This window comes from Excalfactoria chinensis, chromosome 17 (genome assembly GCF_039878825.1).
Source record: "Excalfactoria chinensis isolate bCotChi1 chromosome 17, bCotChi1.hap2, whole genome shotgun sequence".
Lineage (NCBI taxonomy): Eukaryota > Metazoa > Chordata > Aves > Galliformes > Phasianidae > Excalfactoria > Excalfactoria chinensis.
In genome coordinates, this window is record NC_092841.1 from 6507376 (window position 1) to 6523967 (window position 16592).

At 41.1% G+C, this 16592-nt stretch overlaps 1 protein-coding gene across 1 annotated transcript in view; it reads right to left on the reverse strand.

Annotated features, from left to right (window-relative positions):
* The window catches only part of PITPNC1 (phosphatidylinositol transfer protein cytoplasmic 1), a 56930-nt gene that overhangs the window by 9577 nt on the left and 30761 nt on the right, over positions 1 to 16592 (reverse strand). Inside the window, exons 5-6 of the mRNA XM_072351682.1 lie at positions 9385 to 9456; positions 1697 to 1792 (exon numbers count right to left, since the gene is read on the reverse strand). Of these exons, the coding sequence (XP_072207783.1) occupies positions 1697 to 1792; positions 9385 to 9456 (168 nt within the window). The remainder of the gene's footprint in view (positions 1 to 1696; positions 1793 to 9384; positions 9457 to 16592) is intronic.

Below are 16592 nucleotides of genomic sequence, written 5' to 3' on the forward strand. Positions count from 1 at the left end.
AATGCTGCTCTGATTAAAAACAGACAGAAATGACATTTAAAATAAGTAAAAACCTTCTTACAGTCGCCAAATAATGTAAAAGGCCTCAGCAGGAAGAGGAATTTGGCTTCATATTCATCATATGGCAATATAAGGTACAGTTCATAAACTTGAGAAGACTTGGAATTCAGCTACCGTGAACACAACACACAGTTAAAGGCTGGGGTGATTTCACTGCTTTGTATGAATTCTGAAACAGAATTTGGAAGCCATGGGTACAGAGAAAACAACAGATGCTGGTCTATTTTTGTTGTTAAAATCATACAAAAGATTCCATCTTGCTTGGAATAAGGTCTCTAGATTTGTCTCTGAAATACAATGCAGACTAAAACTCTTTCCTCCCGGTGAGGCTGTTTCTCTGTATCATCAGACTCATCAAGTGAAAATTAGTCTAATAGTTGGCTACTAAAAGGGGGAAAGCTGAAAAGCCCGATGTTCCCTTCCTATTTACAATTTGTAGAAGTGCACACAGGGTGAAAAACCTCGCATGATTTCCTTAGAACAGAGTCAAAAGCTGAGGTGCTCAGTGGCAGGCAGGCAGTCATTCCTAAAAAGACCCAGCAGACCAGGGAGTTCAGACGATGGGACCAATAAGCTGGTTCCTGAGGTGTTGTATCATTTTGGTACATAGCAGAGGGGTTTCATTATCCAAGAAAACGAATGAAATTCCTTTTCATTCTACTGTAGACCCAATTTTCTTTTCTGATCAGGACAAAAAATCTGAAATAAGATCTATAAATAGAAGATAACAAGTACCCGACTATTTTAGTCTGCAAAGCTTGCCTCCTATGGTATAGAAACATACTCTTTGGCAAGTCTTCACTTTCTAACCTAAAAATGACTGTGTAATCTCATATTGTATAGTCAAACAGCTGCCATACTTGTTGCCAGCTATGAATATATACTTGGCTTCAGAGGCAAATCGTGTCTCCAAAATGAAACACAGAGATCTGACCATTTCTCTCCAGTTACTTGTTCTGAAACATCATTTTTCAACACTGATATTAAAACACTGAGACTTATCTCCGCTGGCATGGTTGTTACTGATTTGAGAACAGTTAATTGCATTGACCTAAAAGGAGCAGTCTGTCAAACGTACAGAGGAGCAATTTTCAGGGGAATTTTAAGTGAGTGAACAAGCTGCTTTGCCACTGACACTTTTTAGCGGACTTACTGCATTATGCAGTGTGCTTCAGTCCCCATTGGTCTCATGTTGCAGCTGCCCCCGAGCAACCTGCATCAACCCTGCTCTCCCTGCAGCATGTCTGTCCTTTGCTTTGGGCTCTGACACTTCACCTGGCATTACTTTGGGCTGGAATGCAAATCAGGAAACCTGTAATGTTTAAGACTTCTCAGAGCTGTGAACATTTAAGTGAGCTTCATGATTTAAAGAAAAGTCCTGTTCTACTTTGCATGAAAAGGTCTGGTACTGGTCACAGATTAACAAGGATGCCAAAGCATTTCAAAAGGTTGGAGAAGTCATCTGCAAAAGAAAGGGCCAAGCAGCCCAGACCAGTTTACCATCTAATCAAAAGCTTCTCAAATACCAACGATCAAGGAAATTTCACATCAAAATAAAACTGTTTTGACTGTAATCAAGGCTTTACTGCAGCCTTGAACATTCCCTTCATCTTTCCATAATCACTTTGTCTCTTACCTCTGATTCCTTGTAATAGCGCTCAGGAATTTCATCACTGGCAATATCAATGAAGCAGACTTCTCGTTCCAGATCTTTTGCTTCATTATCAAAAATCTGCAAGAGTTAAAGAAACGTAACGCTAACAGAGCATACTCAGAAAACCCACCTGGATAACGGCTATAAGCCTCCTTCAGCAATTTGTCCTTTCAGATTTCCACTTGCACAGATGCTGGTATCAAGCATTACAGTGTTTGTATGGACACAGTTACTTTGTGCAGCCATTGCAGGCACCACAGCATATGCAGCAAGCAGGCAAAGAGAAGAAAATGGATGTTATCAGGATCATGCATAAGTCATGTGTTTCTAGACACGATCAACATCATAAATTTTGGAAATACTGGGCACTTCTATCTGCAGCACACAACGCTTCATAATTTAATTATTCAGGTACAATGGCGACCCATGAGACTCATGCTTTGTATGCAGTATTCCACTCATGATTCTGGGACTTGGAAACACTGACTAGTTAAAAGACCATCAAGAGTTAGTGCTGTACAATTCAGGAAGTTGCATGCGCTGTCAGCTAATAATGTGTTTTTCCCTTTGGGGCACAATGTTCTTAAACTGGTGTTTCTGGAAGCATAAATACTATTTTCTTTCCTTCTTTCTTTTTCAAATAAACATAGTGAATGCTTCATTTCATCCTAGAGGAACAGTTAAAAATACAAAATGCCAACACCCATGCAATAGAACCAGAACACTACGTTGGTACTCCTGAAAGAAACAGTTTCCCATACAAAGCATTCAAAGCAAACCAGCATACCAGCCGGTAAGAAGGAAATCATCGTTCAAATAAATGAACAGCTAAAGTTTGACTGTACAATTCTAATTCGCTTTGCTTGTTAAGGCGATTTCATCTTTCACTACTGAAAAGTAACACTGAATGCTTACTGAACTGGATATAAGATGTTTAAATATTTGAAACAGAATGAAAGTCTGGACAGCTTCTACCTCTATGCTTATTTTATGTCCCCAATCCCTGTTTTGTTTTGCAAAAAATTAAGTTATTTGAACAAAGCTTGAGCTGAAATGTCCTCCCTTCGTAGCGCTCTTTCATAGTACTGAGGTATTATTTTAAATAGGTATGATGTTTTATGTATATAAGGTGCTTCGTGCCTCCTTCTTTTTCCTATGTGAACTCAGAGATATGGAACAGTATCTTGCAGAAATCAGCTCTGCTATTTCTGAACCAAGGTGCATTCCACCGTATATTCTGAGCTTCAAATAATGGAAATTTCCCTTAAATGGGCATGACCAGGTCAGCACGAGCCCCGGATCCAGATAGAGCTGAAATATAAATCCAAAACTTGTAAGCAGATGCAGAACTTTGCATGTTTACAAGGTCCTAAATTGGGACTGTTACCCAACATCTCACCTGAAGACACACGCCCTGCTCCACACACTGCACCTCCAAACAATACAGTTTTACAGCGTTTATCTCTCTTGACACTTTGACAGCAGTGGAGATGACAGATGCCTTTGCCAATCTGTCAAAATCGGGAGGAATTTTTCAGCTATGCACTATTTGCTGCTCGGGCCATCCCTGACCAAGTCCTCCATTCCCAAAGTCTGCTGAGTGACATCATCACTTTTCTCTTTGTTGACAGAAGCTGTCATCTAATCGTTTGCGCTTCTCCCCTTCTTAGATTGTCCTCACAAGATTTGCAGACAAAGATTTAATCTTTTCATTCTACCAGCAGTAGAAAATAAGAAGTAATTAGAGAACACGACTGATTTCTTTCTTAGCTGTAATTCTCTTATTGCCTCTCCCAGCCACATAATCTGGGATTCTCTTAAAACCTGCAGGGAGGATGGGTTTATTGCATTGCTGATCAAAGAGAGTAGAGAAACTTAAAAGTTTTAAGGGAAAAGATTAAAAGCCCTAAAAAGAAGCATAAGGCTCCCAATCTGTGCTGCTGTATTTGCAAATGTGCAGAATGCGAATGGTGAGAACAGCCTGTGTCCCTAATATGATGATGAAGGAAGGCAGAATATTAAATATTGTACGGGCAAAAATTGGACAGGCTTTTTATTTGGGAGCCAGATAATTAATTGAGATTGAAACACACAATCAAATGAAAAACAGAGTAACATTCCGGCTGAAGTCCTTTTGGCTGTTGTGGATTGGTTTTTTTTTGTTTGTGACAGCTCCTTTAAAGCAGAAAAGCGTTTATATGTTCCACCTTTGGAGAGGAATGAAAGCTCACCAAGAGCATCGCTTGGATTAAATCAGCCACAGAACGACAAAAAGTGGAAGAGAGGCCTTAAACATTAAACAGGTCATCTTCAAAACTGTCACATTGTTCCTTTTGGGGAAAATTTGAACCCCCCCCCCCCCAAACACCCAGCAGATGATCCTAAGAATCGCTCAAGGACACTGCAACAAATAAGAGCTGGTGCATTTCAATTTAGTTTCTTCTCTTTGTGACCTACAACTACATGTCCCACTATGTGCTTTGCTGTAACTTTTCCTTGTCTCGTAGCCAAAGCCAGAACAGAAAGCCAGGTTATGAGATGACGGTAAATCAACAGCAACTTCAATATATTTTTCTGCAAGCTCCGTTGCTATTTTTCTTATTTTCATTTTCAGGCTAAATTGCTGGCTTCAATCTCATTCACATGTAGCTGATCCAAGAGTTAACTCTCATAGACAGTCACTGCAGCTAACCTGGCTTGACATGAAATAGCGAAGGCCAGACTCAGCTGTATCCTACAGTCACTACGCCAAACTCCTCATCTATACTGCTAGGACTCCCAGGGTCAAATATGTGCTTGTTTGGCTTGGCTTTGTTCCATAATATACGATTCTCTCTTGTTATGGGTTTTGTTTTTTGTCATTGAGCGCAGTGAAGGTACCAGCTGGAATGCTGTGCACTGCACATTTTTTACTTGTATTTTTGCTTAAAACCCAGACACAAGGAGGCTGCGGTCAGGAGACTGCAGTAAGGCAGAGAATTGGCATTTTAAACACTACTGAAAAGGACAGGAAATTTCCTATGGAAACAGTTACACTCAACTCTGAAGTAAAGACAAGTTGTTGGAGATGAAATTGATAGAGCAGTCTGTATAGAAAATCCAGTATTCTAAGGCTATAAGATGGAAAATGTGAGTACCTTCATCAGGAAGTTACTTCTTCCATCACCCATGAGGTTTTGGGTGACAGATCTCTATGCCTTGTTTGCTGTGTTAGATGCAGGCAGTTGGCTGCTGCTAATAAATGCAGTAAGGGCAGAGAAATGAAATGGGTAATAGGTTTTCTTCTAAGAAAAGCAGAGCCCTTCCAAAGGAATTACATGATAGCAAACGTGATTATCATCCCAGCTCCTAAGTAATCAGACCCACAACTACACACAAACTTAAGTCCAAATGATGACATTGTTCAACAAACAGCATGTAAGTGCAAGTTGCTGAGATGTGAATTTCAATTGTAAATCAAATTCCCTCTTAGAAAGCATTCATCTCTTTCTACCTCTGTATCTCTGCTGCATCGCTAACAAAGCCAACAACCATCCCATCAACATTATAACTCAGTGTGCCCATATAGAAGATGACATCCTAGCAGGACAGGCCGACTATGACATGGGAAGCACAATAATATCCTGATACTTGGGAATTTTAAATGATATTAGATCTGTTTCTACTTTCTCACTACTGGATTGATTCATTCAATGCCATCAGGATCAAAAAACAGACCAACAGAAGGAATAATAACAGCACATGGCCAGGAGAATCCCCAAGTTTAAGTGCATATAAGCATTTGCATTACATATTTACATATGTAATGAAAATACGTTTTCATACAAATATTGGTATTTCTCAGAAAGTTTCAAGCTCTCTATTTTAGCCCATCCCAGAAATGGAGTCTAACTATGCAGCTTGTCATCTCACAAGTTCCTCAACACTTGCAAATGCTTTCTGTGAGGAGAATACACATCTATTCCTCATTAACGGGAGGCTTTAAATCTTCTGTAAATCATGTTCCAAACCCAGAACCAAAATGCCTGAATTTGCTTTTGAGATTTACTTTGGCAAGGATTACAGAAATTGACCAATTCAACCTCATTGCTCCTAAAATCATGCGGGCACACAGAACTGAGAGCAATTCTTCTATGGGAAAAGACTGAACCTCTCCCTGACAGCAGTAAATTTGGCTGGTGGAACAGCATGGGAATATGACTGCCTGCCAGTCAGGAACTCACAAAGGCAGTTATGTATTTATAAGCAGCCATGCTCCCTGCCTGTTTTTATCTCCATGTCACGACTCCTCTATCATTTCATCTCTTATAAAATATCTAATTTAGATTTGTACTTTTTGAACGGAGAAATGCAGTTTTACATCATTACACCATAGTAGCCATAGCTACTTTGTGTTTTGTTTTCATTGCAAGCCATACAGGAGATAAACACGTTCACGATACCATAATGGAGAACAAGCCCAGACACAAATAAAATTACCTCCCCAAATGACCCTAAGCTTTGACTGCAACCTATTCTGCAGTGATATCTAAAAGGTCTCTTGTGAAATCTCCAGTGAGCCAGGGCAAAGCTGAATGCATTCCAGCTTCAATTGGTGCTTCATGGCAGATTCCTTAAACAGTAAATCTGCATTTAATTTACATGTGCTACATTGAAGTTTGTTCTAACCTAGTTCTGTGGTACTAAGATAGGAAACAAAAATGGGGAAAAAATACCCCAAGCAGAACCAAACTAGATACAGCTTTTCTTCTTAGGTAGAGAAATGTATTTAAAATAGAAAATGCACTGAATGAGCCAAATGTTTCAAGTCATTCAGAAAGAAGCTCTCAGGATGAAGCATACGAGCACTGTGTACTCGCTCACTTCTACGACAGCAGAATGAGAACTCAATGTCAAGAAGTGGCTTTATAACTGTGAATGATGGCACTGCAATGCACAGGGACTGCACATCAGGCAATACCAGCTGTAAGCTGGCTGGCTGCAGCATGCTCAGCTATTAATGCATCAGATGATGCTGGCGTTCATTTACAACTATAAGGAGTGCAGAACTGCCCCTTGTTTTCCTCTGGTCACTCAGACACACATTTTCAACGCTCACTTTTGAAAAGGCAAAAAACAAACAGATAATCTGTTTTTCCCTCAATCAACACAGAATTATTGCTGTAACCGATGACTTTATCAGCATTATTGAGACACATCCATAAATGCGGCCCACTGATACTCATACACCGCTGTCACTGTGAAGAACAACTCTACCTCAAAATCTTCACTCCACAAAATTACTGTCCCTAAGAAAGCTATTCTTGCTAATAAGCCACGTCCTCTTTAACAACAGGAGGACTCCATTTTAAGACCTCGTGTGTTCTGTTTAATAATAAACAGCCAGCCACTCGATGTCGAAATTTAAGACAGAAAAATCAAGTTACAAAGCGGGCAGCATCTTCCCTGAGTTTCTTCTCTCAACACAGCTGGGAAGAAAAGATCAGGAGGGCGTTTCCATCCAGATATATTGCAGTAATTAGGTAGAATCTTACCAGACGATGCAGAGTATTAAATAAAATAATATCACAGCCTCCCAAAGGACAACGGGAAACTGAGAACATTTGTATTACTTTCTTCTGCTAATCAATGTAATTAGCTTTAGTATCCTTATACCTAATTATTGCTTTCTACAATCAATATCTACTTTATTAGATACCATGGAAATGAAGAAAAATCAGAGTTCAAAGATTTAAAAGAACCTGTATGATCAGAAACCCCGAGAAACTGTTCAGTTAAAATCAGACACGCATCAGCCTCATTATTTCGGTTCATTCATTACATTTTGCATCGCAGCTGCAGAATTGACAGACCCGCTGTGGTCTGACTCTTTGTTTATCAGCCAGGATTGGTAGTTGCAATAAAAACCCCACCGTGTATCTACAGAAATGGATGCTGTGTTACCCTGCTGCTTTCTGACAGGTCAGACATAGTGAAATCTAATCTAAACTTGTCTGATATGAAAGAAAAGTACACATTGCATCTTCTTAGGCCCACAGGCTCCAAGGGGCTCAGCCAGGCCATTGTATTTACAAACCTTCCAGCATCTCAGCACTGTACCAACATCTGCATCAGCAGATAAATGTCACTCAACAGAAAAAAAATGCCAATCTTATGTAGATTGGTTTGTTGTGTTCACATCGGTGCACAACATAACTGTGGGCATTATGAAGTCATGGAGATGAGGGCTGGAATACAGTCCTCATGCTTTTTCCCACCACCTCACTGCACGTAAAGGTCAATTAAAGCAGCTCATCTTGGTAGGCATTTGCCCAGGCTGTGACTCAGGTCATAAATGTGATTTAACATTACTCCACTGGTACTCCAGTAACGATTACATTTTGAAGAGCTGAATTCAAAGAACAGATATTCTTTCATTTACATGATCTGAGCATCCTATTCCTGTGCAACTTTCATCTGGCTGGGACTATTCAGGACTCAAATCATAATATTTTAGCTACAAAACTGACAAGCTGAAAAAAAATATCTGAAACTTCACTGGTTAAACAGCTTCAGTTCTTCCTGTCAAGCATCAGCACAGAATGTGTCTTCTCACTGCTGATATTATAACGTACCAGAACAGTAATCTACACCCTCCTGAAACCAAAGGTGTGGGCTTGCTTTGAATTAAAAAGGGCTGCCAAAAAGCAGAAGGGAAGATTAAAAAGTACATGATTTGAACCTTAGTAAAGCTGCTCAAGGAACATCTCTGAAAACAGAAAGGGTCTGTGCCTCGGGTCCCTTTAAAATCTGCCCTACTGACTTCCAAACATTCCTTCGTCAGGCCCCTGCGCTACAGACCAACCTTCCAGATATTCCAACAGTATTTCACACTTACAAGCTTCTTCCCACAAGTCTGCAACAAATGGTTGTTTAAAGCACGCCAAAACCAAACACACAAGAATGTATTTGTCTATTCATCCAGCTGTATCTAACTTCATTCTTTTCTTGCAAGTTGACCCTGCTTTGCTCCCTTTCAGAGAACCAAAATCTGAATGCTCCCACCACCCTTCTATTCCCACTCTGCATTCCCACCCAGCAGCTGCTGGTTAGTCATTCCCACCCTTCTCCTACAGTTCCATAGTTAAATATCCCTTCCATTTCTAAGCTCTCATTCTGAGAACTCCCGAACTTGCCAGCATATCAGCTCCTGGCCCAGCTGTTGCTTCCTGATGTTGTTTTGTTGAGATCTTTCCTCCCTGGCCGTTATTTAGTCTCCTGCTTGCTTGTCCTGCCAGCTCTTGTGAATTCAACCCCCTCTGCTCAGAGAAGATAATGTGAAATAGATGAACTATAACACAACCAAAAACATGGACAAAACAAAGCAATATTTTCCTCGTTCACCATTAATGTTCACAGCTGCTGAAGTCACACACATAAATTACACTGTATTTAGAAAAACAACAAGTAGAACGTGAGATACAGAAAGAAACTGCTGTGCATGAATCTTCCATCTTGTGATGCTGTAGGTAACGACCTTCCGAGCTGCCAAGCTGCTCACCAACAGCATCTCCAGGTAGGAGTGAAGATACAAACCTGAGAAGGCCTCTTTCTCCAACTGAAATACCCGGAGCTGGATCGCGATTACCTAAAAGAATTACATTTAATTTTGCAGAAGTCATCCTACTTACGCTGTCATTGCTTCCTTTGTTGTCCTCATACTTGGTCTCTATGTGAATGGAGAATTTAGGCAAAAATGAACACTGTAACAAAAGAGAAATGTGTTTGACATGATAAAAAAAACCGTGCTGTGTTCCATCCTCTGACACATTCAGTACATCCCGGTTGGTAACAGCTTTCTTGCTGGCATTTTTTTTTCTTCCCATGTTACTTCAAGAAACATTGTCACATTTACAGAAAACATTAAAGCATTTTATGATTCTGGAGGGATGCAGAGGTTACATCTGAAAGCAGAACACTGAAATGGGTGTATAAATAACTTAGTATGAGTTCTCTGGAACAACCAGCAACTGTAGTTTTCATGCTCCCGAATGCCTTACGGGCAATACTCTGCAACACAATGCTCTTCGCCATAGACAAGGCTGTCCCCCATGCTAAATATCCCAAGGACTTTTAATTGCCTGCAGGTTCTGCACCAACAGTCCCAGTGCTTTGACATGCAAGGGTTTGGTTTATTTACATTTTTAGTAGGAAATAAATTTCAGCATAATTTCCTATTAATTAAATTAAGACGGATTATGAGCTGCCATGAAAAATCTTTTATCGTAAAACCCCAAACAAACTCTAGAGAATAATGCAATAAAACTAAGGATGCAAAATGTTTCTTCTATCAAAGATAATATTTCTGTATTTCATATGGGAATAAATTTTTCTGTGGATTGCTGAATTTAGTTGGATTATCAGGACTAGAGTTCATAGTAGCAGGCAACATCATTAGAAATGTTTTCTTCATCTTTTCTTTTGCACTTCACAGCTCTTCTTTCAAACCAACTTTTCAGAGAGGCAGATAAGAGTCAACATCTAAAAGTCTCCGAAGAATGTTAGTTTTAACAGCATCTTCACTGTTAGTCATCCAGTCTTGCAATAACTGCCAGCAAAACAGAGGTGGTAGTTACTGGTATAATGCACCAGTAATACCCTATGGCAAAACGTCTCTGCAAAGGCAATGACTATTTCGTGTATTGTACATACAGCTTACACAATGAGGACATTACGATGCCTTAACATTAACGCTGCTGTCGGTCCAAGTTTGGACTTGATCAAATTTGAAGGATTCTTCTAAGGGATGGGCTGATGAGTAAGAAAGGAGGTGATTTAGAAAACAATTTGCCGTGCAACAAAATGAAAATGAGAAGCTCGTTCCTTTGAGACAACAGAAAATATATTCCCCATTCCCTGGATCTCATCTCAAAAGTAATGGCTCCATTTTCTTTTGACCGCAGAAATATTCATAAGCACATCCACCCTCGGTGCAAAAAGGAATGAGTTTTGCCAGAACAGAGTTGTGGTGCCAGGGGCTGCACAGAGAGCAGACTCATTCTGGAGGAAAGAAGGAGGCTGCTGCTCAGGCTGCCCCTCCATTAACACAGTGAGATGTTCCGATGGCACACACTGCTGCTGCGGATGTCAGATCACACCAGCTTCCCTTCAGATCTTATAAATGTTTCCCCTTTTAGTAAAGGTTTCTGCAGACCTGCACCTTACAGGTTTCAATCCACCCTAAACTGCGACCAGTTCTCAGCTGTGCAGCTTGTGCAGTGAGTGACAGAAATCAAACATCAAAAAAATCACCAGCATGTGGAGTGCAAGATGGGGCAAGTTTGGTGTCAGATGAGCTGATTCCTTATTATCCACATCTCGTGGGCAATTAAAGATTGATGATGTTCATGTCTCAGAAGACGCCAGATGAAGATTTACAGTGTTTATAAACACCAACAGACCTGGGGATCTCGTAATACAAACTAACACTCAGGGAAATTCCAGATGTTCTCAGAACTGAGGTTGTACCACCCATCTCAGTATGTTGCTCCTGTGCTGACAGGCAGCTAAAAGCATCTGCAAGCAAATGTCTGAGCAAACAGCAGGCACTTCGTGGAAAGAACTTTATCAACAAAGCATCCAAACAAGAAAAACTACAGCAAAAGAGAGGGAATGAAGAGCCGTGAGTTATAATGATGTTATTTGGAAGGAGAGGTGAATAAAAGTGATTGATGACAAGAACTCTACAATTAAATGTTCTCAAAGAAAGCAAAAAGCTATAAATGTCTTGCTACAGAGATATGGAATGACCCAGCAGATGGAGATGCCATCACAACTGAAAACAATGTTCGGTACCACTCAGATGATTCACGTTCTAAAAGTAAACATCCCAGCTGTTTTCTGTGCATGCACGAGAATGGGGAAGGTTGCAGATGTAAATTACTACTGGAGGTGGGTTGGAGAAAGCAGATTAAAAATAAAATAACAATCCCACTGATGTCTATTGCAGAGTTTGCAGAGCATTTGGAAGAGAACTACTAATTCTTTAGTGCTTGGATGGTGAAAACATGGGCCACGAATTTCAGGACCTCATAAACAGCAGCTCTGTATTCTACAAAGACACATAAGAGCTGGGATGACAGTCCAGGCATACAGAGCTGCTGCTGACAACCGACAGCTCTGCATATGGGCATCCCCAGGGAAAGCATCCTTGAGGAAATGAGCAGAGCCTGCCCATTAACCCATTTTGTTTTTATCAGTACCTCCCAGTGCTGCGCACTGAACGCAGTACCTGGTGCTGCACTACAATGGACTCAGGGCTTAGATCTGAGTAACAGCTTCTGGGAAGGCTTCCACCAAAAGCTGCAGGGATGTGTGCCCTAATAGCGTGACACCGTAACCACGTACTGGCACTGTGTCTGCATGCTTCAAGGTTACTGCTGCAGCCCAGGCTTTAATCACCTGTTAAGAACCTGCCCTTTTGATTTGATGGCCAACATTTAATTTTCTTTGCTAAACAACGAAAACAAATGCTTCCAAAATAGAACCAACACAAATGGAAGCAGAGGATGAAGTAAATGATCAAACAGTACAGAGTTTCAGGTACAGTGGGGGATGTTTACCTGCTATTTTCTACGACCATCTACAGCTTACCAGCACTCAAATGCAGTCACTCTATAGACTGAACTCCAGGTGCCATTAGGCTGCCTTTAGCAGCTCAGCGAAGCACCGAATCTAAGTGTTTTTCCCTGCAACTCCAAATGAAGACTGCTAAAACCATCCTTCTGCTGTGGCATTTCAAACAAGAGATGTTAGGAAAAGCCTGAGGATCTCCAGATTTCTGCACAAGAACGACTAAGTGCCGCTCACCTCACGGCACCTCATTAAAAAGCAGAAAATCATTTTTAACATGAAGCTATCCAAAGTCAACCTCACTGTTGCTTTACAGATGGCAACACGACTTTACCTCCAAATGAAAGCTCCAGTTCAACAAAAAAGAACTGGATTGCCAACACAGCTCTGCGGAGCTGGCTGCCAACCACTGCTCCAACAGCTGCGGGGGGCTCGGTGGCTTTCAGGAACATTTAGCAGGGTCCAAATTCTTTTGAACATTTCACAGACTGCGCCTCATGATTCATCAGCTGCACTCTGACTAATTGGCAGAGGGCTCCGGCTGAACCAGAAAACTGTTTACGCGTCGTTCAAAAGACGTTCATTACTCATGCAAAAAGTACATTTTTTCTTCCTACTTTGAGTGGCTGCGTCTACCCTCAGCCAGGGATTCGGCATTATGCAACAGTTGGAACCAAACTTGGGTTGAGGTAAGAAACCTTGCAGCAGATTTCTTCTCCAAAGCGCCGCTCCCTGTGTGCTGCCATCCACGCAGAGCAGAGCGGGGCAACCGCTTCCACGCCTCCGTTCCATTATCTCTACAGCTTGCAAGGATCCTCTCAGGACAAAAAACAATACAGTGGTCCATTTAATCTTTAATTTAAACTTCCACTTGATTTCCATAGGACAGCCCTATCGCCTTCAGAATCGCAAGGTAAAGATTCTTTCACTAACGGTTGCCAAGAGGTGTCTCCTACTGTCACCTCCACATTTCTGTAGGGGTGCCTGGAAGGGACTTGAAAAACAAAACAAGAGAAACCCAACCAAAACCAAAGAATATTTCAGGTGTTTTTCTCCCCTGTGCTGTTGCTCTTTGTTTGCTCCCTGCGCTCAACATCCTTCTTGGGAGAGCCAGGAGAGGATTAAAGCTCAAGAGAGCAACCAGCAAAACACCCGTGGGTCGGTAACCAAGTACTGCAGGCAAGCACGGGTATTTCCAGATTAAAATAAAGTGAAATGAAGGCAGCATACGGGAAGCACACACTGCAGTTGGATTCTCAGCTCACCACAGATAGCCTCTTGGAGAACGAAAGGCCTATTTTTAGCACGGTGATTGATTAGTGTTGCCATAGCAATAAGAAACACTTAGAAGAACAGGGTAGAACCTAAGTATGCCAAAACACTCGCCAAAGTCTTAAAGAGACAGTCAAGCACATGTGGTGTTTTACAGCCTTTTTAAGCAGAAGCCTGTAAAAAATAACCTTTGCATGATACATCTGAGGTGGCTGAAGGGATTGTTGCAATTGCCAACGGATGTGTTGGACAGAAGGTAACTCAGAGCGGATTCTTCTCTTTTTTTTGCCTTCACAAGACTATAAACCTAACAATTACACAAACATTCCTTCCAGCTAATTTACTTCATGGCTAAACTGGCAGCTAAGTGAAGCACGTAACACCTCTGTTCTCAAAGTAATCAGAAAACAGCAGGTCAATGATGGAACATTTAGCAACTATCACTCTGGGGCCCTGACACATAGCAGATGAAATGATTATGTTTGCCTCAGTCATTTGCTGTAGAAGAATTAATGTCACTTTGATAAATCGTCAGAGCAATTATTGTCTCCTGTTTTCTGTTCCATAACTGTTTTTCATAAATATTCTGAATGTATGTCCTCTGCTTAACTCAATTTAAACCACTGGCTGGTTGAAATAAGTCTCCTCCTCCGTGCAGAGAGTAAAACATGCCATGTGAAGTCTCCCTCCTGCTCTGTACAGGATGTACATATCAGATGTGGTACCAATAGTTCTCAAAGATGATGTATTTTTTCCTCTCTCTTTTCTCTTCCTCTCTTTGTCCAAAATCTCAGCCGTCACTTGAAGAGGTGAAATAGGGAAGTGCTGCTCACTGAACAATATCCCAGTGCGGGCTCAGAAATGTGGCTCTATGCGATCCTTTTCCATTTGGTTTGCAATACAGACAAGTTTTCTTTCTAGGTAATTATTCCTTATCTAGCTGGACAACCTCAGAGAGGAGTCAGCGTCTCCTCAGAGTCATTCTTCACATGTCTAAAAACAGAATATTTCACGCATTTCTGGAAAGATACATATTTGTAAACGCTACAAGAAATTGGCACATAAGGGTTTGTTGAGAGCTCCAGGGCATCTTTTCTCCATCTTCCAAGTAGAAAAGCTTCCATCCTGAGACTAGCAAAGGAATTCTTCCTAAAAGCCAGCAGCAGGAAACACCTATTCCCAAAGCACCTATAGCTTGACAGCAGGCACTCACCAGCACCCAGGGAAACTCCTGATCACTCACAGTCCCTAGGAGTTACTTCTACAGGGCTTCCTTCCAGCTGTACCTCAAATACAGCATCCCAAATTTATAAGCTTACCATCAGCTTAATTACAGCGTTAAATGAACTTGTAAGTAAAAATGAAACATCTGTTTTAGCAAGCTCTCTCACCAGCTTTCTAATTGCAAGATCAAAAGCAGAGCAATTTAAATGGAAGTTTAAGAGCCAGACAAAAAGCAGATTTCCTCAGTTGCAGTCCTTAAGCAATGCCCTACCACTCTAACAGCCGTTTGAACATGAAGGCACCATCTCATTCTCTAAATTCATTCAAACCTGGATGAACTCCTCTGGCTTCAGCTTCAAAAGCGTTTTTTCCTACTTCCTCCTCTTTCAATAGCAGCAGGAAGCTTGCAAGGATTAGCTCAAGGTTTAATGCAGCATTTCTTGGGACATAACCCATGTCACACCTTCCTGATAAGAAGTCCTTTGTGCTGCAGTTTTAATGAGATCCTGCTCCACAAACAGCATGGGATACATTTTAAAATGCTTTCCTGACGTGACAATATTTCACATATTGCACAACAGATAGCATCGCCTGTACAACCATCCTGTAAAGCTCATTATCTTTAGTATGTCATTCTCATTACATATTATTAATACAGCTGTCAAGACCCAATCGTCGACCAGGCAGTCGCATCTTGTTGCCTGCTGCCAGATTTAGAGATGTGCTGTGGAACAGTCACCTTTCTTTGAAGTGGATGCCATTGAAATCAGACCTGGATTTTAGAGTACAAACACAACAACCACTGACTCCCATTTCTGTTGCCACGCATCCAATCACTCCTGATTTTTCACACTGCCATTCCAGAGAACAGTGATCAGAAATATTCTAAATGCTTCCTGAACATCTTTTTCCCCCCCCTATGAGATTTTACAATTTCAGGCCCTTGAGAAAGTCATATTAATGAAATCTGTACTATTTCACAGGCAAAACAGATTAGTCTGTATTGAACCACTGAATTCTAATGTATGTGCTTGATGCTACCCAATTTCTGAACAGGCCATAAGCCTTTCAGCAGGCTTCAGTTTGCCATTCACATCCTCTTCTAAAGCACTGACGCACACAGAAATAACACTACGGAGCCTTATGGGATCCTTGCTCTTCATTCAGAGCGGAGATTCAGACATCAAAGCAGGATGTTTCCCTCCTAGCAGCACGCACACCTTGGTAAAGTTATGCTTTATTTATACAATTCTTGGTCCACCTTCAGAATCAGTTTTCCCCGAACTGAGGCTCAGTTTAATCCTCCTGGAGTCCCACACACCCCATAGAGGGAATTCTCTATTTTTAGAGCAAAAGGGGTTTCCAAGCTGCCAGACATTCTGGGGAAGATCTGTGCTGGTTAATGCTTTCTTTAAGACTTCTCTAATAAATGCAGATACAAGTTTAGATAAATATTCCAGGCGAGTATTGCAATTATTCCCAGTGGTGCATTTAACATTTCTGTTCTAGAATCAACAGTTTGAGGCAAAGAACTTTCTCTGTTTTCCCTTGAATACCATTTCAGAGTCAACTGGCTTTAGGTTTCAGGCTGAAACGCAGTCTGAAATTTCCTTCATCTCATCCCAATATTTTTAGCTTTATTTCCTTGCACCACTGTGAGCAATTACGGGAACTGGGGAATTCCCACAGGCGGTTACACTGTCACTGAGGGACTGTTCTCCTATTTTCCTGCACTTGTAGACCAGTTTAATCTTTCTTTAGCACAGCATTC